The sequence below is a fragment of the Quercus robur genome, chromosome 5 (assembly GCF_932294415.1).
Source record: "Quercus robur chromosome 5, dhQueRobu3.1, whole genome shotgun sequence".
In the NCBI taxonomy this organism is placed as follows: Eukaryota; Viridiplantae; Streptophyta; class Magnoliopsida; order Fagales; family Fagaceae; genus Quercus; species Quercus robur.
Window position 1 is genome coordinate 55342278 of NC_065538.1, and position 23331 is coordinate 55365608.

At 37.3% G+C, this 23331-nt stretch overlaps 2 protein-coding genes across 7 annotated transcripts; both read right to left on the minus strand.

Moving 5' to 3' along the window:
• Positions 1-35: 35 nt before the first annotated feature.
• On the minus strand, positions 36-4353 carry LOC126726357 (pentatricopeptide repeat-containing protein At4g18975, chloroplastic). 6 transcript variants are annotated; one of them, XM_050431586.1, is made up of 8 exons: positions 3964-4314; positions 3781-3885; positions 3584-3660; positions 3116-3212; positions 2780-2923; positions 1548-1760; positions 1218-1458; positions 36-322 (listed from the first exon to the last, which is right to left on the minus strand). In XM_050431586.1, the coding sequence occupies exons 1-7, from the start codon at positions 4024-4026 to the stop codon at positions 1258-1260; spliced, it is 900 nt and encodes a 299-aa protein (XP_050287543.1). In that variant the 5' UTR covers positions 4027-4314; the 3' UTR covers positions 36-322; positions 1218-1257. The 6 variants fall into 6 exon arrangements, 5 of the variants coding, with proteins under 5 accessions (XP_050287543.1, XP_050287542.1, XP_050287545.1 ...); XR_007655840.1 differs by lacking the exon at positions 36-322 and adding an exon at positions 835-1150 and having other exon boundaries at positions 1218-1448; positions 3964-4349; XM_050431585.1 differs by lacking the exon at positions 36-322 and adding an exon at positions 835-1150 and having other exon boundaries at positions 3964-4313.
• Positions 4354-9032: 4679 nt separating this feature from the next.
• Positions 9033-9701, minus strand: LOC126728389 (uncharacterized). Its single transcript, XM_050434218.1, has one exon. The coding sequence runs from the start codon at positions 9699-9701 to the stop codon at positions 9033-9035; it is 669 nt and encodes a 222-aa protein (XP_050290175.1).
• Positions 9702-23331: the final 13630 nt, after the last annotated feature.

Consider the following 23331-nt stretch of genomic DNA (forward strand, 5'->3'; position numbering starts at 1 on the left):
TTCAAGCACAAGATATTCTGAGCTAAATTTTCAGATAATAGCACAAATTAACATCATAATCTTATTGTTGAAAGGGATAAATGAAGCATAACAGGAAAATCTTTTCTGGCAACATTTTAGCAGGAGTAGATGATTTTATTTCCGTTAGCACGTTGATGTTTGAGTCATGAAATATGGGTGTCAAATGTTGAGAGAGAGAGAGAGAGAGAGAGAGAGAGAGAGAAATGTGTCATTGCATGAAGTGATTATTCCAATACTATGAAAGCAATAGTCTCTCTTCACACATAATGATGAATTCTACAGGTAAAATTCATTACTGGAACTGCCATACAAATGAGAAGAGAAAATGTTAGTTCCAAAATGGTATAAATAATTTTCCAATATGTCATGATAAGTCCACTTCCTGCAAAGGTAAAAACTGAAAAAGCAAAGTTCTTAGTATGACACTGTTACAGAAACCATTACATTGTTTTGGGCCAAGAATGTGGCTCTGTTGCTCTGAGAGAACTCATATGCCACAAATGAATTTCATCCCTCTGAAATGGAGAAGATTCTAAAAAAGAAACTATGCTCCGAAATGGAGAAGATTCTAAAAAAGAAACTGTGCTACATTATTTGCAGAAATGATCTAAAGCTCTAAAGCTATTTTCCCCTCTCCACTCACATTAACACGTTTGTGGTTAGCGCACCCTGGAACTAGTTCTATACATTCAACATCACAATTTTATTATTTTCAATGCATCCATTGAAAAGCATTTGATTCCCTCAGAATAATACAGCGGAGCCTTATGTACTTCAAAAATGATTAGAGGTTAGAAAACATGATCTAAATGATGAATAGAAATCCTCTATCTTAAACAAAACTCTCTTTTAGCTTGTAGTCAAGGGGAATCTTGCCCCTTATCTGTACATTTATATTACAACAAAACCATTTAGAATTGATTGGGGGTTAGAAAACATGACCTGAATGATGAATAAGAATCCTCTGTACATATTTCTATCAACAGGTCCGTCCAGATTGTGTTGGTAAGTAAAATATGTAGTAGAACCACAAGTTCCAAAGGAACAAGTATTGATTGATTAATGATCAGTGGCGGGCATGCTTGCCTCAGTCTCAACCAAAACAATACCTTGAAATAATGATCTCTAGCTGCAAAAACCATAAAATTTCAATAGTAGTCTTCTCTAATTAGCAAGGTCCAAGAGGGAAGACAGACCTGGCATATCTTGATGCCCAAAGCTCCAACTTCAATTGGTTCAGGCATTATCTTCGTTGTACACATCTGTTCTCACTCTCACCCGTTCACCTTTGAAGTGGACATACTTCCATTTAGACTGGTACCTTTTAAGAACCAACATCTGCTTCTCTTCTTGTCCCAATTTCTGAAAGGCACGTGCGACTCTCCTGACAGTATCTTGATCTGGTTTTACACCCAACTCCTCCATGTCTGCAAAAACCTGAATTTTTAAAAAAGAATTAAAGTTTAGCATCATGAATAGAATCTGTGCAAGGTGTGATATTGCAAGTGTCATGGTATTCCTTTTACCTCTATTATCTTATCCTGTATGTTATGATGATCATACAAAGAAATCATCCTAGAAAACAACCGCTTTGAGATAGAGCGTGTATATACATGCAAAATCATGTTCCACAAAGATTCAGCCTCATCTACTCTCTGATCCATATCAAATGCCAGTAGAAGGGTGTCATACGTTCCCATTGTTGCCCCTTGACCTTTGCTCAACATCCACTTGGCCACCTTACAGAAGATTAGTAATTATTATATGAGCTGTAATAAATCACATAATTGATATATATATTCATTTAATATGATGATTATCAAGAAAGTAGCCTTAAGAGCATACAATCATTTGATTTATCTTCTGATGCAGGTGTATAAATTACTACATCTATAGGTGAAGGGGATTCGAACTTTGGTTCCTCCAGTAGGAAGAACTGGGTAATGCCACAGAGCCACAAGACTCTTGGCATAACTGTCAGTGTTTCCTTTTCCTTTCTTTATTACTGTCCTCTTGTCTTCCACCATGTTTGAGATTGGCAGCTTGATAGTGCAGTTAATATTTGAATGGCAAAATCATCAGTGATACAACTCAGTTCTGTTCATCATCAACCTAGAACCAACCTTGCCTAAGTCAATATCTAGTGAACTACGTAGCTATTGCTAAAGCAACACAAACCAACTCAGATTGAGAAGACATTAATTCATCAGGTCTCAGTTAGTGAATTAAATTCAATACCTAAAGAAATAATAGACACTTGATTTAGGTATAATCCCATTATGGCCATTACAGTCTACAAAATTTATCTAAATTCTTTATCCCAAGATAAAGACTATAAAAGAAAGGGCCAAGCAAATAATTTGGGCAGTGGGCACCTTTAGTTATCATAGCCAATGGAACGAACCTTTTAATGGCTTTGCCTAACATAGAGGTCAGGCCATCCTGCACTTGGTACTACAGCGAGCAAACTTAGTTCATGCCATCAACTATATCTGTTATTATGTTTACAAGCAAACAATAATGACTCAAGGGAGTCTGGCTGGTTGAGGTCTCTGCTCTAACCAGTCTGAACCGTACACCTTACTAAATGTAACTATATAGATGTTGCAAAATGAATTACAGTGACTGGAGCATCCCTCTAATGGAACATCATAATCTGCAATTGCAATATACTGATATAGTAACCGAGTTCATAGAGGTTGTAGCATGCCATTATAGATTAACTACAGCAGATGGTAAAGGAATAGGTGTTTCATACTTGAATTACTCGCTTCCATTGACTCCTCTTCCTTAAGATTCTTAAAGCTTTAGCTGCTGCGATCAATGGGAATTCTGTCTCCCAAGCAGTCCATTTATCTAATGCTCCATAAACAGATTCCTTCTCATTAGGAAGCCCAGAAACCTGTATTTTAAAATGTACATCCAACCAATTAAAGAAGTTATAGAAAAAATTTAACACTTACCTATCTAGTTCAATTACTAAAACTAGTAATTTTCCATCAACACCTAATAGCAAGTGCTCTTAATTATCACATAAAAACATGACAAAAGGAAAAAACAGAATCGAAATATAAGAAATGATCAATCAACGTACAATTCTGACAAGATTAAGCGCCTTTTGCCCAGACCCAGCTGAATCTCTTCTCTTCCACAAGTGGTGTTCTCTCTTACCGGCCTTATTTATCATTTTCCTGTATTCAAGTGAAGAAATCTAGGTGAAGCAACTGTGAAAATCTAAAAATTAATCATACCCACGACAACTATTTTCCAAACAACAATGCTAACATTTTTCTTATTTGTAAGTTACACAGGCACCCAGTGAGTTTTGAACCGACAAAATCACCCTCCACACTTTCTCATGGGAGAAGGAAGTTTATTAGAACTAAAACTCATTAGCCAAAGAAAATAACCATGCCAACATTTCATTCAGAGTTAAAGTCAAGCACAAGCACAGGCACAGCACAACCAAACATTTTTACACAATGAATCAAGATAATGGAAGTAAAACTGGCTTAAAAACAGAAACTGTTGATAAACATGAAGGAATAGAAATGGGGTGTACCTCTCAACAGCTTTAGAATTAGTTATCAGTTGTCCACTTTGATTAACGGAGCATTTGACTTGGGAATTCATTGTTGCCTACATGTTACAGGGGACAAATTTGAAGATATAAAAGATCAATAAATTAACAAACTAACTAACTCTAATTGAAATATTCATTTTTTAAATATAAAAATAAAAATAAAAATTGGTGCTTGCCTTTGTAGTGAGGATAGTGGAGCTTGTAGTAGTGAAAAGGGTGCAATTTGAGAGCTTGAACCCCATCAACAACACCTCCACCTCAGTTTTCTTAACCTGATGAGACTGTACAATAAGTCTTAAAGGCAACACAAAGAAGAAGAAGAAGAAAAAGAAAGAATTTATAGTGACCCAACAAATTACCTGACTCGTTCCTAATGATAAGGAGGAGAATTGGCAACAAAATGAGTTTCTGCAAATCATCATCAACAACAGCAAGCAAGTTCAACCCGAGAGCAAAACAGATGGGTATTTTTGAGAGGCGTGGATGATGAGGCCGAGCAATAAGCAGGTCCAGACCCAGAGGGTGTTGGCAGTGGCTTCGGGCCCTTCGGGGTGTGGGCTTGTTATGCTTGGGCCTATGGCACTACATTGTTGTAGGCTCGCACTTATTTTTTGAGAAATCGGTAAGAAAGGCTTTGCACTTATTGTTTATTGCGTGCTCAGAAGCATGAATAGGTTGATAAGAGTCGACCCACCCAGCAGAAGCCACCCATAGGCCGACCATCGGAAGCCGCCACCACCGATCCGCCCATCACCATTTGAACCCACCACTGCCGAATCCACCATCAAATCACAGCAAAAAAAAAAAAAAAAAAAAAAAAAAAAACCACTGAGAGAGAGATCGGCTTGGCTTGATGCTCCGGCCTGGGTTTCATCGGAGAGTGAGGCAGAGACGTCGAGCAGAGGGAGAGCAATGGCGGCGCCACATGGTGTTCAGGGGGTTCAAATGAACCCCCTGACTTGTGATTTTTTATTTTATTTACATATAACATTTTAAAATATTTTTGTTTTGAATAGCTTAAAATAAAATTTTGAACCCCTAAATTAAGTCCAAAGAAAAAATCAATTCAATACTAAAATTTATCTTGGCCTTCTTAAACAAAAAGAAAAAACCCAACATCAAACCAATTTGATATAAAATCTCAAGAAAAAAAAAAAAAAAAGTCCAACAACAAAAATTAGTAATTTGTTGATCTTAAATCTCATAAAAAGACAATTAAATGAGCTGTAAAGTGTAAACACTAAAAGAAAATTAAGTGTGAGATAGTGGAAGTGGGACGTGAGACAGTGAAGAGTGAAGACATTTTTTTTAATGATTGTATTGTTGCGTTGAATTCTTAATATAGTAATGTAAAAAACACGACAAAATTCTTCTTAATGAATTACAAAAACCTGTAAATTGTCACAATTGAGTTCAATTGTTAAATAAAATAATTGAAAAGAGTAACAACAAAAACTAATAAATAATGAATTAGAGTATTCTAAGTAATAATAATTAAAATTCACTTAACAACAATAACTAATAACTTTATTATAGTAATAGAGAATAGATAATTTACAAGATTTAATCTTAGCAATAATAATTAATATTTTAATTATACTAGGAAAACATATGCCTAATGAACTTATAATTTATCTTTAATTCTTTTGCTAATACTATCAATAAATTTTTGATAAGGAAGTCACATATACCGCAAGATTTATCTCCTACCTAAGATTTATTATCTAAAAGAACTCATGTTGACTTAAAAAAAAATCTTTCTTTGGATTATAGGTTACAAAAGATCTCATCAATATTATTATAATGATCAAGATGAAAAAAAATTATTTACTAAGAGCTCCTTATCAACCTCTTCAACACGAATTTGAATGACCCATTAAAAAATATTCTTGGAGTCGCCACTGAAGGAGAGAGAGAGAGAGAGAGAGAGAGAGAGAGAGAGAGAGAGAGAGAGAGATAGGAAGAGCAAGCAAATGAGAAAGAGAGGCAGAAAGAAAAAATAAGAAGAAAACAAAGAGGCCCACTGTGGTATTTTATTTATTTTTAAATATTTTATTGGGTTTGGATTTTATTTGGGCCAAAATTGGGAATTAAGCTCATTTTCCCAATTATATAGTTAGTAGATACGGTCTCAAAAATATATATTTTACTAATATCTTGAATCTCAAATACTCGATTTTGGCATATAAATCGAGTCTCAAAAACTCGGTTTCCATAGTCTGATCACCTCTAATGTGGCATTTTTTTTCCACGTGGCATTCACTTGGAAATCGAGTATCCAAGACTCGATTTATAAACCAAAAAAATTTTAAGTCTCAAGTCTCTTAAGTCTCAAGTCGCTCACCTCACATCGCTGGGTCGCGTGGCCTGGGTTGCACTGCCTTGGTTGCGCGGCCTAGGCACGCTGCCTAGCTCGGGCTGCCTGGGTCGCGCGGCCTAGGTCGCGTTGCTTGGGTTGCGCACCTGGGTCGCGCGGCCTCGGTCGCATTGCTTGGGTCGCGCGGCTTGAGTTACGGGGCCTGGGTCTAGCGCGATGGTGTGGTGGTGGTGTGGTCTTGAGTTAGTAAAAAATATAGTTTGAAAACAATACTTACTAATTATTTTGTTTGGCAAACGGTGTTAATTTCCAATTTTGGCCTTTTATTTGAGTATTTAGGTTTCTTTTTTTTTCTTTTTTTGGTGGTGAAAAGGATAATTGCATTAAACATTAACTAGCCAAAATGGCCAAGTAGCAGTGGTAAGTCTACTATAATACAAGCCATTGTTGTCTGATATTACAAAAGAGTTTATAACATAAGAATGAGGAGTTTCAAACATCACAAAATCCTTATCTTGAGACAGACCCCTCCTAGCCAAGGCATCAGCACGAAAACTAGCCTCTCTAAACACATGCTGCACCCTGACCTGTTAGAAGTTGCTTAATAGTAACCTGTAGTCATTGAGAAGGGGAGAGAAGGGTTTGTTAGTCACTGATTCAGCTTGCAAAAGATTAACAATGATTTTTGTATCAAGTTCAACTTTTAACTTTCAGAGTCCTAACTGTTTTGCCAGAGCCAGCCCGTCTCTAATGGCCTAACATTCTGCCATGACACTTGTAGCAACTCTTATAGATCTAGAAAATCCCTTCACCCATTTTCCAGAGCTATCACTTATGACACCACCTCCACCTGCCTTCCCCGGGTTGCCTTGTGATGCCCTATCTGTATTTAGCTTTAGCTAGCCCCTAAGGGGTTTAATCCATCTAACTTGGATTGCAACCAAGTTATTTTGCTTTCTAATTTTCCCTACATAGTAGAAATACTCCAAGGCTTGGTTAATGCAGGATTTGTGAAGGGAGAGATCTGAGGGAGCATTTTCGAAACACATCTTGTTCTCGTGTTTCCAAAGAGACCAGATGGCAAAAGGAAAGAGCATTTTCCACGGTATGGATGTCTGATGAGACTCTTGGCTTGTGTAATTGCCTTTAAGCCAATCTGCCATATCAGTAACATCGGGTTGCCTCTAATCAGGGGGAATTTGTATTCTATCCTAGAAAATTCGGGCAAATTCACATTCACATAACATGTGGGTTATAGTCTCCTCCTGCCTCTGCAGACAGGACATAGGCTACTGCAATTAATTCCTCGAGAAGCCAAGATACCTCTCACTGGTACACTATTATGTAGACAAAGCCACAAGAAGTGGATTATTTTAGGGAGTGAATCAACTTTCCATATCCACACTCCACAGAAAGGAGAAACTTGAGAATGGTCCAAAGTGGCTAAGCGATAGGCAGAGTTAGTGGAGAACTCACCATCCTTTGATGCATTCCATATAATAGAATCCTCACCCAAGCCAAACATTTGGATAGGGATAGCTTTAATACTATCCTTGATGTGCTGGGGTAATTCAAAGGAAAGTAAACTCCAATTCCACACATGATTTTGGTAAAAGTTAGCCACCTTCAAATCATTCTCTGCTGAAGGCAGAAGCCCTTCAATAAGCTCCCTAAGCGATCTTCCCTTTATCCATCTGTCTTGCCACACATTAGTTTTTTCCTCGTTCCCAATTCTCCACCCAATACCATTAGAAAAGGTAGCAAAACCAAGCTTGATTGCTTACCAGTTTGGTGAGGAAGGTAGTTTATCCTAATCCTATGATCTCCTTCTAGAGGTTGCGCAATACTTATTCAAGATAACTTTTGCCCACAAGGATTCTTCTCTTGAAACATTCTCTAATTCAGCTTTGCCACCAAGGCAATGTTCTTCCCTCTAGCCGCTTGTATCCCAAGTCCCCCTTCCTATTTGGACTTTATTATTTTACTCCACCCTACTAGGTGTATTTTCCTTTTCTTGTTCGTAATTCCTCACAGAAAATTCTTATTTACTCTGTCCAACTTCTCACACAAGTGCACAAGGAGGGCTGAACCTTGCATCACGTAATTAGGAATAGCCGACATAACCAACTTTACTAGGATTGCTCTGCTAGCAAAGGAAAGATAGTTTGCTTTCCATCCAGCCAATTTCCTCATCACCTTCTTGGCCACAAATTTGAACCGATTTCTGTTCGAGCCTCTATGCTTAAGGGGAAAGCCTAGATATTTTCCAAAATTAGAAGTGGATTGGATACCAAGTTTAGCACACACCTTTTCTCTCTTAACTTGAGCCACATTTGGAAAGAAATAGATTCTAGATTTATCCATACTTACGTTTTAGCCTGATTTAGAGCAAAACACTTGCATCACCTCTGATATTGCTTCACATGCCCTCTCCGTGACCTTTGCATATAAAATAAGATCCTCTGTGAAAATAAGGTAGGATATTTGAATGTTCCCTCGTGATGCCTTAAGGGGAACCCAATTGCCATCCACACACTTACCTTCAATGAGATGAGTGAGGAATTCCATACACAATATAAATAAGTAGGGAGATAGGGGGTCTCCCTGCCTGATGCCACGAGAAGGGAGGAAACTGTCCATCTTGCTTCCATTCACCAAAATCGATATACTAGTTGTAGAAACACAACTCGTGATAAACTTGGTAAAGTGTTGGGGAAAGTGGAAGGCTTGGAGTAGTTTATGGATAAAACTCCACTCTAATCTATCGTATGCCTTTTCCAAGTCCACCTTAATGGCCATATACCCATCCTTGCCCTTTTTTTTGTCCATAGCATAAATCATTTCTTGAGCAATTAGAACATTATCTAAGCCTCTCCTTCCAAGAATGAAAGCTGCTTGCATGGGCGAGATGAGATTACTTAGACACGGTCTGATCCGTCCCACAATAATTTTCGAGATCACTTTGTAAATGGAGCTACATAGGCTGATGTGCCTGTAATGTGAAAGAATCTTTAGGCATTGGCATTTTGGAATAAGGGTAATAAGGGTTTCATTAAGATAATCCGGAATGTTGCCTTGGTCAAAGCAACTTTTAATTTCTTCACAAACTGACTATTTGACATCGTGCCAGAAGTATTGGAAAAATCCGGCATGAACTCCATTTGGTCTAGGAGCCTTAAATAACTTTAGGCTCCACAATCCAACCCTAATATCCTCCTCCAACACCTCCCTTCCAATCCTTTCTTGTTCCTCCTCCGAGAAATAGTGGCAAGAGGAGTTAGAGATAGGAGAGTTGAGACTAGACTTTTCCAACTCCGTGGAATATAGATCATAAAACCCTCTGTGTATGTGTTCTCTGACTTGATCTTCCTCAAATATCCACTCCCGTTCTCTATTTTTAATACCTCTAATTTTATTCTTATGTCTACGGACAATTGTGGAAAGGTGAAAATACGAAGTATTTCTGTCCCCAAAAGCTGCCACATTTAGTCTAGACTTAAGGGCCCAAAATTCCTCCTCTTGAAGAAGGATAGTTGCATATTCTTCAATTAATTTATTTTCCAATTGGATCAGAAATTCATTAGGATTGTTGGTGAGGGTTTTTTGAGCACCATTAATTCTTGCAAGTACTCTTTTCTTTTTTATAAACACATTGCCAAACCCATCTACATTCCACTTTTTAGCTTTGACAGTAAAGTTCAAAGTTGCCTCTAGAAGACTTGTACTCTCTGTCCAAGCACCTTGCACAACCTTAGGGAATTTAGGATGCAGCATCCACATTGTTTGAAAATGAAATGGCCTATTGGATGAATTTGGAGGAGGCCGAAATAAATCTACCAACACAGGGCAGCGATCATAAAAGGTTTGGGGAAGATGTGTTGTTGCTTCAGGGTACATAATTCTCCACTCAGGATATGGGCAAGGATTTTTTCTTAATACGATTCAGCAGCTCTGAGGACTATGACAAGGTTCTTCGTGGAGGTCCTTGGTTTGTGGATGAGCATTTTCTTGCAATTAGGCCTTGGGAGCCATATTTTAAAGCATCAGAAGCCAAGCTTTCCTTGGTAGCAATATGGATTAGGCTACCTAAACTTCCCATTGAATTTTATGAAAGGGAAGTGCTCAAGATAATAGGCAAAGCTACCGGGCTGGTGCTACGCATTGACTCTTACACAGCTTCAAAATCCAAAGGCAGCTATGCTAGGCTTTGCATACAGATTGACCTTGAGAAGCTGCTTACAAAGTGGGTCAGAGTGGGTCGTATAAACCTGCAAGTGCTGTATGAGGGCATCTCCACGCTGTGTTTTTGCTGTGGGAGATTAAGCCATAAACAGGAGAATTGTTGCTATGGTGTTAAGCAAGCAGACCAGGGGAGTAAACTTGGGGAAGAGGATGAACCAATTATCCACTCAAATTGGGAATAGGAAGATCAGTTGGATTAGAACTTTGGTCCATGGATGCTAGTTACAAGAAAAAGGGGCCTAGTTCGAAATAGACGAAACAAGGCAGTGACTAAATCAGATCCTAACAAGGAAAGTAGCAAAGGCAAAATAGGTCATCACCTTGATAATCCTTATGTGGTGGAGGACAAGTCAACACACAAGCCCCAACGGGTAGACATGGAAGACACGCAACATGGCCCTATGCTTGCTGAGGTGACAAATCACTCGCCTGGGGAAGAGAAATTTGAAATAAGAAATGAGTTGGCTTTGTGTTAGAGAACATTGGAAAGGGAATCCAAAGTTAATATGATGGGTTATATGGGTAAAGCTACTCTCCCCACTAAAAGTAGAACCACTAAGGGGCTTGGTATTAAGAGCTCCAAATCCCTTAAAATGCAAAATTCTAGCTTGAGTGCCATCTCCATTCAAGTTTAGACATCCTTTACCTTTGGAAGCTCTAGTATCAGATCAAATGGAAACAGACTTCATAAATTTGATCAGGAGTTTGGGACAAGGTTAGGCGATGAGATACAGAGGCAAGGTGATTCAAGTGCTAGACGAAGTAATAGCCAAGATAAGAGCTGCTCCAATAGACACCATGGGCTGGGTAAAGGAGGGATTAAAGAGTGCTTGGAAGTCTATGTTCCCACTAACCCAAGAAAGTCACAGGACAAGGTACCTAGAGCCGAATAATCTAGCTTGGGGCACCACGCCCAATCCATGGTGGAAGTTTCTCACGGATGTACCCTTGGTTTCTTGGGAAAAGGTGGAGAGGTTGAATAGGCAACGAAGGCCATCGGTGGTTCCTTATCACAACGAATCAGGATGGTTAATTTAGGAAAGGAGAATAGTGGACTTCAGGGGGTCGGCATCGGCACACTTGGGGAATCATCCAATCTTGAAGCTGGTCCAGATCTTAGCATCGGTTCAGAGCTGCGATTTATTGATATGTTGCAAGGAGGACATCCTCGACATACTCAAATATCTAATGATATGGAAACTGGATTAGATAACGGGCAAGGACTTATTACGGAGGATAGGTTGGAGCATGGTGAAAGTGGCCACCTTGAATCCTAGTCCTATTGAGGTTCCATTGGGTAAATTCGTCAAGATGAATATACTCATATGGAATTGCAGAGGGGCTCTGAACCCCGATTTTACGAGAAGAATTTTTTAAATGGCTCCTTAATGCACATCTTAGTTTCCTTGGATAGCTTTACTTCAACTAGTGGATCTATATCTATATCAGATTCGTACTCCATCTTAGTCTTTTATCAAACTTAAAAGCTTGTTCATAGGCACCAGGTATCTTACCAACGAGAGTATCTTTGTAACTAACTGGGACCCTGGGTTGGGAAAAATTCCTTACACCCAGGCTTTCCTTAAATTCTTGACACTACAGCCAAGTTCATCTTCTTCTTCGCTAGAGCGTGTTGGTTCAGAGCAGTATTCTACTTCCATGGTGGTTCTCCCTTGTTGTGTTTCTATTTAGGTTTTATTTGGGTATTCGGTTATATTATTTTATTGTGTAGATATATTATTTAATATATTATATGATAAAATAAAAGTTGAGATGTTAGGTATATTGTAAAGGACAAAATTTAGGTATAATACCTTAGATGTTGTTCCTTAAATTCCCTTCTTATGATTCAGTCATGTAACTACTTAACTAAAAAAATACACTTCCATCCTATGAGAAAATTAACATGGCAAAATCTTAAAAATGGAACCTAAGGAACAGTACCTAAGTATTGTACCTAAGTCTTGCTCTATTGCAAAATGGTATGGTATAATAGATAAAATAGTTTTTGAGATGGTAAAATGAGATATTTTCTAAATACCAGATGCTAATACTCAAGTGCTCTTAGAGCACTAGCATTTGTGAATAAAAAAAAAAAAGTCTATTTTGCATTCTCAAAACCTACTTTATTTATTTTACCATCTCATTTTACAACTTATCCAACATCTCAGTTTCTATTTTTACATAAAACTCATTAAAATAATATAAACTATACCAACGAATAATATAAAATATTCGATTTCTCTCTCTTCTCTCTTTCCTCTACCTTTTTGTCCCTTTTTCCTCATTAAAATATTTTTTTTTGGTTTACTTCCTTGTGAAAATGAGATACTTTCTAAATACCAAATGCTAATGCTCAAGTGCTCTTAGAGCACTAGCATTTGAGAATACAAAAAAGTGTATATTTTACATTCTCAAAACTTACTTTTTCTATTTTACTATCTCATTTTACAACTTATCTAACATTTCAGTTTTTATTTTTACATAAAACTCATTAAAATAATATAAACTATACCAACAAATAATAGAAAATATTTTATTTCTCTCTCTTCTCTCTTTCCTCTACCTTTTTGTCCCTCATTAAAATATATATTTTTTTGTTTACATCCTTGTGAAAAGTTGTTTCTCATTTTCATAGTTGGTATAAAAAAGTAAAAACCCACCCCTGGATGTGGGTGGGTTTTGGTTTATTGGTTGCTAAAATAGCAATTAAGGGATTTTTACACCCAATGCTAGTTCTCTTAGAGTATCAATATCCGGTTTTAAAAAATTATTTCATTTTACCATCTCAAAAACTACTTTATCTATTATACCATACGATTTTATAATACATCCAACATCCCAACTTTTATTTTACCATACAATACATCAAAATAATATAAATTATACAATAAAATAATATAAAATTATCTACATTCCTCTCTTTAATTTCTGTCACTCTAACACTCCCTCAACCACACCACGACCAACTATCTCTCTCAACCACACCTCCACACAACAACCACCGTGACCCCAAACCTACCACCCAGCAAATACCTAGCCACAAACCCAGCCATAACCCAGCCACATGTCACTCTGTCACTTTGTCTCTGTGTCTCTTTTGTTGTCGCTTTCTTTTTCAAGATCCCCTTGGATGAAGAAACACATTCATTGGATGAAGAAACAGCCAAGAAAGTTTTCCAACAGGTCAAATAAACACCATTGATTCTTGCTTTTTTGGTTCCACTTTCACGGGCTAGAAATTCGTGTTTTTTTTTTTTTTGGTTAAAGGGAAATACAATAAAAGAAAACTAAGAAACTAAAGACAACTCAGGACAACGCCTGGCCACACCAACCCCAGACAGGTCAGATTCAACAATAGCAATCATATCCTCAGGAGGATTATCCATTACAATGAAACTCTGGTCTTGATCTGTGCCTTTCCTCGCTAGGTAGTCCGCACTTCCATTGGCTTCTCGATAACAATGATTTATCCTGATTTGAGGGATCATGGATATCAGCTTCCTGCAATCCTCAATGATAGGTAACAACGAGTTATTAGTGTAGTTGGAGTTCTATAACATGTCCACAATAGACTTCGCATCCAACTCAATCTCCACCATAACCAGATTTCGATCAATGCAGAGCATCAAACCATCCCGAATCGCCCACAGCTCAGCCATTAAACTCGATGCTATGCCAATTTTTCTGGAAAAACCCACTATCCATCTGCCAGTCCAGTCCCGAATAACACCGCCTCCACCAGCTAGACCCGAGTTTCCCAAAGAAGAACCATCGGTATTTAACTTCATCCACCCCTATTCAAGTTTGTTCCAATGGACTTGTTTTAACACCGTGTTTTGTATATTTGAATGCTTATGGGTTTTTTCTTTCATAGGTTGAGTTCTAATTCATCAGGGACGAAGCCAAAACTTTCATAAATTAAAATAGATAAAGTGGTTTTTTTAGATGCTAAAAGCTAAAAAATTTAGCTCAATAAATGTGAATGCTCTAAACAGTGACTCATGACAATCAAAATAATCACAAACTTAAAGAAATTTTCTTTTAAATTATATATATATATATATATATATATATATATATATATATATATATAATTCCATAGTTACAATGTGGAATGAGGATTGAACCCTAAATATTTCAGTAGGAAACATAAGATGGTGTTAGTTGAGCTACAATGCTTTTCTTAATAATAATAATAATAAAAAAAAAAAAAGAAGTTATTGACCAAACATAAAAGCATCTTATGCAACCATTCAATTATTCTTATATAAATTTAAAAACAATAAATTTCTTTTATGTAAATCATTTTTGCACCATTTATAGATATAAATTACAAGAAAATCAATGCATTTATCCATTAATACATAGCTTTTAATTAATATATTAACATAAATGAAAATTTTAGATTTAAATGAGGTGTAAACGTGTAATGTTAAATGAAGAGAATTTTCCTTCATTTTCAAGGAATTTGTCACTTGGCAAAACCTTAGACCACTGTGGCTAAGGTTCCTGCTCATATATATTAAATGTGTAGTGAGAGATGATGGGGTAGTATATATATGTATTGAACTATATATGGACATTCTAGATTTTCCTTAGGAAAAAAAAACTTGTTTATTTAACAAATGAGTAAGCTCAAACCTATAGGTTTAGGCTCAACTACTAAACAAGTAATTGAACTAAAACATAATAAGATGTTTGTGAACAAACTCATGAGTATAAGGCCATCCATGTGAAAATATAAAATTGTATATGTTTATATGTTTACATGTTTACAAATATACTTATATAGATTTAAGATTTTTATAAATTATTGTTTTTTGTAATTTATAGACAATATATAAACAAATAACTTCATAGTGTTATCATTCTCAAAAAAAAAAAAAAAAAATCATAGTGTTATAACAGTAAAGGTTAGTGAATCTAATTTTATAAATTTATCACGTCTTGGCATTTAATTAAGTAAAAATATATATATAATTTCAACTATAATTTAGTTATTTTTTTTAGCATATATTTGTGAAAAAGTATAAAATTTTAGTATATATGAAAAATAACTAGTTTTTCAAGTAGTTTGTGATCAAGCTTAAACTTGTTTGACAATAAAATGAATAAAGCTTAAATATGTAATCTACTTATGTGATAAAATCAAGCTTGGTTTATACTTGAAATAAAATTAAATTAATCCATCTTAATCTTTCAATAATTGGTTAGACTCGTTTATAACCCTAGTGAAAGATGTAAAATTTCATCTCTAACCATTCAAGCTGCCTCAAGCCCTAAGGTTTCTAGAATTGCCTTACCCTACTGTATATTTTCAACTTGAATGCTGGTTGTGCTCGATCTCTCTGTCGTCCTAAAATAGACAAAGAGCTTTCCTTTCGAAGTTGACCTAAAAAGTATTGGAGTTTCTAAAAATGTAACCATTTATTCATTTAACTTCTTATATTAAGTTTGAATTGACCTTTTAAAAAAATGAACTGACTTTTTTCATTGCAAACATAAAAAATATTACTATACTATTTTGTTTCATTAATACGCTTGCAATTTTGTAGACTTCCATTTGTTTTGGGACAAAGGGATTGTAAAGTGTCATCATATTGGAGTTAGGATTCTAAATTAATTTTTGTCTTAATTGCAGAAAACCGCCCAAAATTGTGTGGGTACTTGCAGTTTTTGCTTTCTTTAACTATGAAAACTTGCAATTATGATTCTCAATTGTAACAACCTTTGCAAATTACACCTCCTAACATGATTGATTGTTAAAATTATAACAGTTACGTCCAAGTCATATGACAATCAAAATTGAATTATTCATTTTTCACTTGCAGGCTTTTCTTTTTCTTCTAAATTGCATTTTTTTCCCCTTCTTCTTTTAAATTGCAGCTAGTTAATATACTAAAAATTGAATTCTTTTTTTGTCCATAAACACCTCGTCCGCACAAACTATAATCTTTGGCACTCCAAAAACCTCCTCGAAATTTTTGATGCATTGAACCTCATTGAAAAAAAAAAAAAAAAAAAACTTAGTGGTTTCAATTTCTCAACACTCTCTTTAGGATCATAAGACGAGTGGCTAAAGAAACATAGTTTTTTAATATGCTTAACAAAGAAAGGCATGTAGTTTTCTCACGATGGATAGTGTAGTAGCCTCAAAACTCTTCAAAAAATCGTGCAAAAAAAAAAAAAAAAAAAAAAAAAAAAAAAAAAAAAAAAGACATGCAGCCTTGCTCAAGCAAGCCTCAAGTAAGAGACATACGAACTCTTGAACAGTTTATTGTTTTTGAAAGTTCAAAAACGTGTACAAAAACACTTTTGAACGTTTAGACCCCCAAAAACCAACTTAACCAACCCAAGCAATATGTCAAACAACTAGTGTGCGGAAACTTAACATATGCTATAATATGGAATTGATTAAACAACTATCTAAGCCACAACAAAATAAACCACAGCAGATAATGTAAAGGCAGAGATAGAGAGGAAGGAAGATGCAAACACAGAGATAACACCAGATATGTTATCGAAGAGGAAACCGAAGACCTCGGCGAAAAACCTCTCCGCCGCCCTCCAAGCGGTAATCAATCCACTAGAAAATACAGTTGGGATACAAGGACAGCAATAGACCCTCCAAGCCTAATCTACCCAATGCACCTAAGCCCTCCAAGCTTCTTGCTCCAACGAGGTTGCGCCGAACCTTTTTATTTTCTAGCTTTCCGGATTCCGCTACTACACCGTAGCATCAACCAATGAATATTGGCTCCTTCCTAACTGCTTCCCAGAACTCCAAACGTCTGTCTCACAGAGATGATAATGGTGAGAACCAGGTTTGGTATAATGCCTCTCAAGGATTTGACAATGGAGAGGAAGAGAGTGAGGGAATTTGATGAGACTCTAAGGTAGAGATTGTGGGTGAAACAATTTGGTTTTTCTTTAGGGTTTCTCTCTCAAAATTCTCTCTGGAAGCTCTCTTTCAATTGTGGGTTAAAAGGGTATTTATACTGGAGTGAAGAGGAATGCGAAACGTCAGGTTTTTCCAAAACAGGGGTGGCTCGCGGCTTGACCTCGCGGCTTAACTAAGTCGCGAGATCCAGTCGCGAGTTAACCGTATGGCCAGTTGTCCTGTTTTGTCATGTAGTGCTCCAGCTAGCATGACTGTTCATCTTCCAGCATGCTTGGCACGTGTGCATCTTCTGGCGGGTTGAAGCCGCGAGTCCACCCGCGAGTCCCAGCCGCGACACTCTGTTTTCTTGCACACTCTTGAGCAATCTTCACACTATCTCACTCACTACCCTTACAACAATCCCACCTAAATACAGGGTTACTAAATGCTGAATTACAAGCAAATTTGGCACGGAATAAAGCCAATTAGATGGTTGAATAAATTCAACCTTACAATCTCCCCCTTTAGCTATTCCGTGACAAAACCCTAAAACAGACTCTAGACTTAACATGTGAGTTGGGAACAGTTGATCAAAACTCACTCACACCTAACTCTAGAAGCTGTGAAGCACTTGAATCATATGAACATAAACTCCTGAAACACAACAATACACCATGATCATTGTAAGCAGAAAATTATAAATGCATATGAAACAGGCAATATGAGATCAAGCATAAGATGGAGTTAACAAACAAACCATAGCTTGATCAACCAAGTGAACACCACAAGGTAGTGATCACAGTGCTCATTCACACTTGGAATGAACACAAGGACATACAAGTTAACAAGCACAAGGCAAGACTCTTGTATGCTCAACACTCAACCAATGCATAGCACACAAGGCATATGCATCTAGGAACAATCCTACAAGGGCACAAGAGTGACAGTACAACAATCATAATGCAGAACATTTAGATTAAAGTACTGATTTCAACATAGCACAAAGGCTGCACTTAAGCATGGTACATACCATAAAGCCTACAAACCTATGCATAAAACATAAACCCTAAAAGCTTACAAAAGCATATGGGTACAAACCAACAAAAACCTGAATAACATCATCAAACATATATTAAAGTTTAAACCAAGAGTATATGAAAAGAGTTAGAAACAGTTATACACCAAAACACAGTGTATCTAAAACCATAAAAACACTAAAATACCCAAATCATAAACATATATAACCACATTACTCCCCCTCAACTAATTACTCCCCCTTAAGAGCTGCTTTTCTGCTTCTCAATCATCAATGAACTTTCTCCCCCTTTTTGACATGGAATGGCCAAAGGGTCACTTGTCATGCTGAGTTGTGAAGCTATCAAGTGTAGCAGCCAAGACATCAATCTGGTCTTGCATGGCTCTCATCCTGTCAGAATGCTCAGTTTGGACTGCCCTGATCCCATCAAGCCTTTCCAGAATGATCTGGAAAGCATCTGGAGGTGTGTCTGCAGAGGTTGAAGCTCTGTGTCTTTTGCCACTTCTCCTAGGTGTTGAAGTTGATGCAAGTCCAGCTGCTTCTGCTTCAGTCTCCATTGGAGCAGCCTCTCCTTCATCACCTTCATCTTCTTCTCCTGGAAGCCTGACACTTATCCTTTTGCAGGTGAGCTTGTTGATTGCAGAGGGTGTAGACATGGGACTGATGTCTTGAGGGATTGGAACACCTTTATTCCTAAAAATCCTCATAAGCAAACTTGGAAAGATCAATTTAGGCCTAGAGGTTGTTCTAGTCTCATCCACAATGGTGTCATAAATGTGGGAACTTATGTCTATGAAGTTCTTTTCTTTGAGATCCATCAGAAAGACTGCTCTAGCACAGTTGATTGTAGTCAATTTCCTAATGGGATAGAGGTTAAACATCATGATTATGGTAAGGCACCTCATGTCCACTGGAAAGGCAGTGGTATTCAAACATTTCCCTTCTCTCTGCCCACCTATCCTTTGTTGAATTGTTTCAATGGACACACTCCTATCCTTGTAATTGATAAATTCTTCATCATCTAATCCTTCAAGCCCTAATGCATCATCTATGACATGAGCATCTAAGACAAATTCTTTACCCCTCACCCAGCAACGCAATTCATTATCCTTTATCACAGCATTTGAGTAAAATTCCCTAATTAAGGGTTCACACACAACAGGGAAACCACCCAAAAGCTTTTCCCATCCTCTTCCTTCAAAACAACTGGGAATAAAAGTTTGCCTTAAGTCCTCCAAATCCACAAATCTCTCTTGAATGATTCCTGCATTCAAGAAGTTATCCTTGTATCTCTCAAAGTGGTGAACAGACCTAAACAATCTAGAATCCATCTTTAATCTCTTGTCAGCCTTCTTGGCAGTAGATTTCTTCTTCTGTGGTGAGGGAGCCATCTGTGAACAATCAGAAAAGGCCACAACAACATATAGCAATATATGTGCAGAACCAGTCAGAACCATGTAGTAAACAGAGAGAGATATCAACCAAACAAATGAACTTCAAAAACTTAAACAGCAACCTATTTAGTTCAAACATATGGATAAACCAAGCCTAGGATAGGAAACACATGAACAACATGGTGAAACTATCCTGAAGGCAGATAAATGACATTGAGGCAGATAATGGAAAAATGATATGACACTCAAACAATATATTGATCCAAACAGAAGCTACCCACAGAGAGACACACTTGAACATGCAAATCTAGCACAGGAAAACTCACAACCTCAGAACGAACCAATAGAAATCACTCAACAGCTCAAAGATCAGATTGAAATAAAATAAACACTTAGCTAAGCACAAGATGAAGAGCAATAAGCAAATGACAATCATTTAACACAAACTATAGCAACAGCATCCACAAGCTAAGCAAGAACAAGAAGCAGAGACCGAAACACAAACCCATTTCAAAAACACAATCATATGCGAAAAATCAAGGGTAAAAGCACAAAATCAAGAAGAAAAGAGTGAAAAACAGAAAACCCATACCTGTAACTTGACGATTTTGAGCTACAAGAGTGCAACACAAGGGATTGGAAAAGGGAGCACGGAGTGTTTGGGAGGGAGAGAGTTTAGAAAGAAGATGAACAGTCACAAAAATTCGAGGGAAAAAACTGAAAAAGTTTAAAAACTGCTCCTGTTTCTGCAAAACACGCGATTTTCGCGACTGGATTAAGTCGCCACACAGTCGCCAGCTCAAGCCGCCAAAGCACTCAAGAACAAAATTTTGAAAAATTTTTCTAAGTGTTTTTCGCGACTGGAAGGTCTACCCGCGAGTGAGTCGCGAGCTGAGTCGCGAAAATCTCTGAGTGAATCTCTCGACTGGACCTTCCACTCGCGAACAAGTCGCCAAAACTGACCAGCGAAGATGCGACTGAGGCTCGCGACTTGACATAACCGCGACTGAGCCGCCAAAACAGGGCAAAACTGTATTTTTGAAATTTTCAAATTTTTCCAACAAAACACTTTCCAAAAACACTTAAAACACTCAAAAATCTTTTTGTGCTTGAATTAACAAAGATTGAGCATGTGAAAACACATTTTATCAAGTACAATCACACAAATGAATATGGCATTTATCGAACATAAACTTGTGTGTTGTGTGTGGATATCAACAATGAGATAGTCCTTTGTCTAATGTGAAGCTTCAATGATCAATTCAACCAAGGCATACACAATTAGCACTAGATCATGTGACCAATCTCAATTATAGAAATATGAATATATGACTTCCCACACAACTTGATAACATAACTTGGAGCTTTTCATTTGACTCCACTTTCAATCATAACATTTGATCTTTAAGATCTTTTTGAGACAATCATCTCTCATTGTGAGAGGGATATGTAACATTTCTCTTTGAAGAACAGGCCTTTGGCCTTTTTAAATGAAATTTCACTTTTAATATAAGGTCGCTTACCCTTTTTCCTAGTCAAATACTAGAATGTGCGACAGGCTTTTGCAGCTCAATATCTCTTTTCATTTTGGAGATTTACATTTGGTGAGCTCTTTTTAGCAAAAAAATAAAAAGTGGGAAGAGATATAGACACAAGTCTATGCATGTTTCAAGATCAACATAACCATTCACTAATCATTCATGACAAGTTTGAAGATCTATTTACAACAATCACATAGATTTCAAGATTTTTCCCATAGTGATATGAGTGCATGAAAACAAGCAATGCTCGAAAATGCACAAAGCCATTAGCACAAAGGTACAAAGCAAAACGAGTTTTAAGACAAAAACTCAACAAAGTCAATCAAGCTTTTTGATTTTCAAATTTTTATGTAATTTTTTGGATTTTTGACTCAAGAAACAAAAAGATTGATAAAACACAATTAAGAAATATTCACAAACAAACAACCAAAATCAAAAACAACACGCATACCACACAAACATAGTCACAAAGCATAGGAAGTATTAATGCATGGACATGTTGTAATGCTTATGCATGAGTACCCCTTTTCACCCACACGTCACTTGCGTTTGGGGTGATTTCCTTAAAGGATTGGGTACGGGAGTTAGGGCTTTCAAACCTTCGTGAGAAGCTTTCCAAGCAGTTGGTGAATGCACCAATCATCTTCATCACGTTCATCATTCCGGGATCTCCATTTTGCTCTCTAGGTTGATCACCTGCCCAAGTTCTCCTATCAATTCTTGGTCCTCCTGACCTTTGAGGAGTTGCACTGTTCTTTGCTCTCAACTTTTGGCAATTTGGTCGAGTGTGCCCTTGAAGTCCGCAATAATGGCACACATACATTCCTCTAGGACCTCTTTGTGATCGTGGACGTGACTTGGCACGAGATTCAGACCTCCCCACAGACTGATTCCAATGATTCAGCATCCGTTGGTCCACCACATTCTTCTTCTCCTCCACCTCGAGCTTCACACCAGTAGGGTCAGCTACAACTGGATCTTTGGCTTTGACAAACTTCACTTCTTTGGTGACATTTCCAGTTGAACTACTTCCTCCGGTATATCCCAGTCCGGATTTGTCTGAGAAGCTCTTTTGAGAAGATATAACATCATCTAGCTTCTTGGTGGTGACCCTCTCTATTTTTGCATTTGCTTGCACAATCTCATTCTCAAGAAATCTCACTTTAGTGTAAGCTTCGGACAGCTCACCATTCAGAGTTTCAATCTCACATTTGGCCTCCCTATACCGGATTAGGAGACTTTTGTAGTCTTCCTCAACCTTCTTCATCTTTCTCACAGCAGCCTTGGCCACCCTTGTGTATTCACCCGACTTCTCCAAGAGTGAGTTATAATTCTCTTGAAGAGTTGCTGTGCTTTCTTCTTCTTCAGCTTCTGACTCTTCAACAATTCCTAGTGAGTCATCATCACTATGTTCTCCAAGGTCTTGAACAAGCAAATTCAATTCATCCGAAGACTCAACATGAGCAATAGTCATGAAAGCTGAATAGTTTCCTTCTCCATCACAGCTCTCTTCAGATTCTGAGTCGGACGAGTCTGAATCACTCAAGGTCGTGGCATACACCTTGCCTTTCGATTTCAAATAATTAGGACATTCCTTCTTGAAGTGTCCATGCCCGTTGCATTCAAAACAAGTGACTCCTTGTGTGGATTGGGATTCTTTTCCATCTTTCCTTTGGAAATCCCTCTTCTCCCTTCCAGAATTTTAGAATTTTCTCTTATCATCAAATTTTCCATTGTTTTTGAATTTCAAAAACTTTCTGAAATTTTTAACAAGATAGGCTACATCTTTGTCCACCATATCTTCTCCCGATGAGCCTTGATCTTCCACCTTCTCATTAGTGGTCTTTAGAGCAAGGGATTTACTCTTCCGTTGATTTGGCAGCGACATCTCATAGGTCTGTAGAGAACCCACCAGCTCCTGTACCTTGATGTCGTCAAGATCCTTGCTCTCTTCAATAGCTGTCACCTTAGCACGGAAACTTTCCGGCAATGATCGAAGGATCTTCCTCACAATCTTTGAGTCCTCCATCTTCTCCCCCAAGTTAAACTTATTGACAACCACTTCATTTAACTTCCCATAGAAAGAGTCGAAAGACTCATCCTCACTCATCTTGAGCTCCTCAAACCGAGTGGTTAGCATTTGTAACTTGGTATCTTTTACTTTCTTCGTGCCTTCATAGGTTGTTTCCAGAATCTCCCATGCAACTTTGGCAATGGTAATGTGAGAAATCCTGTGAAATTCATCTGGAGACACACCACAGAAAATAGCATTTAGTGCTTTACTGTTAGCATTAGATGCAGCAAGTGCTGCCTT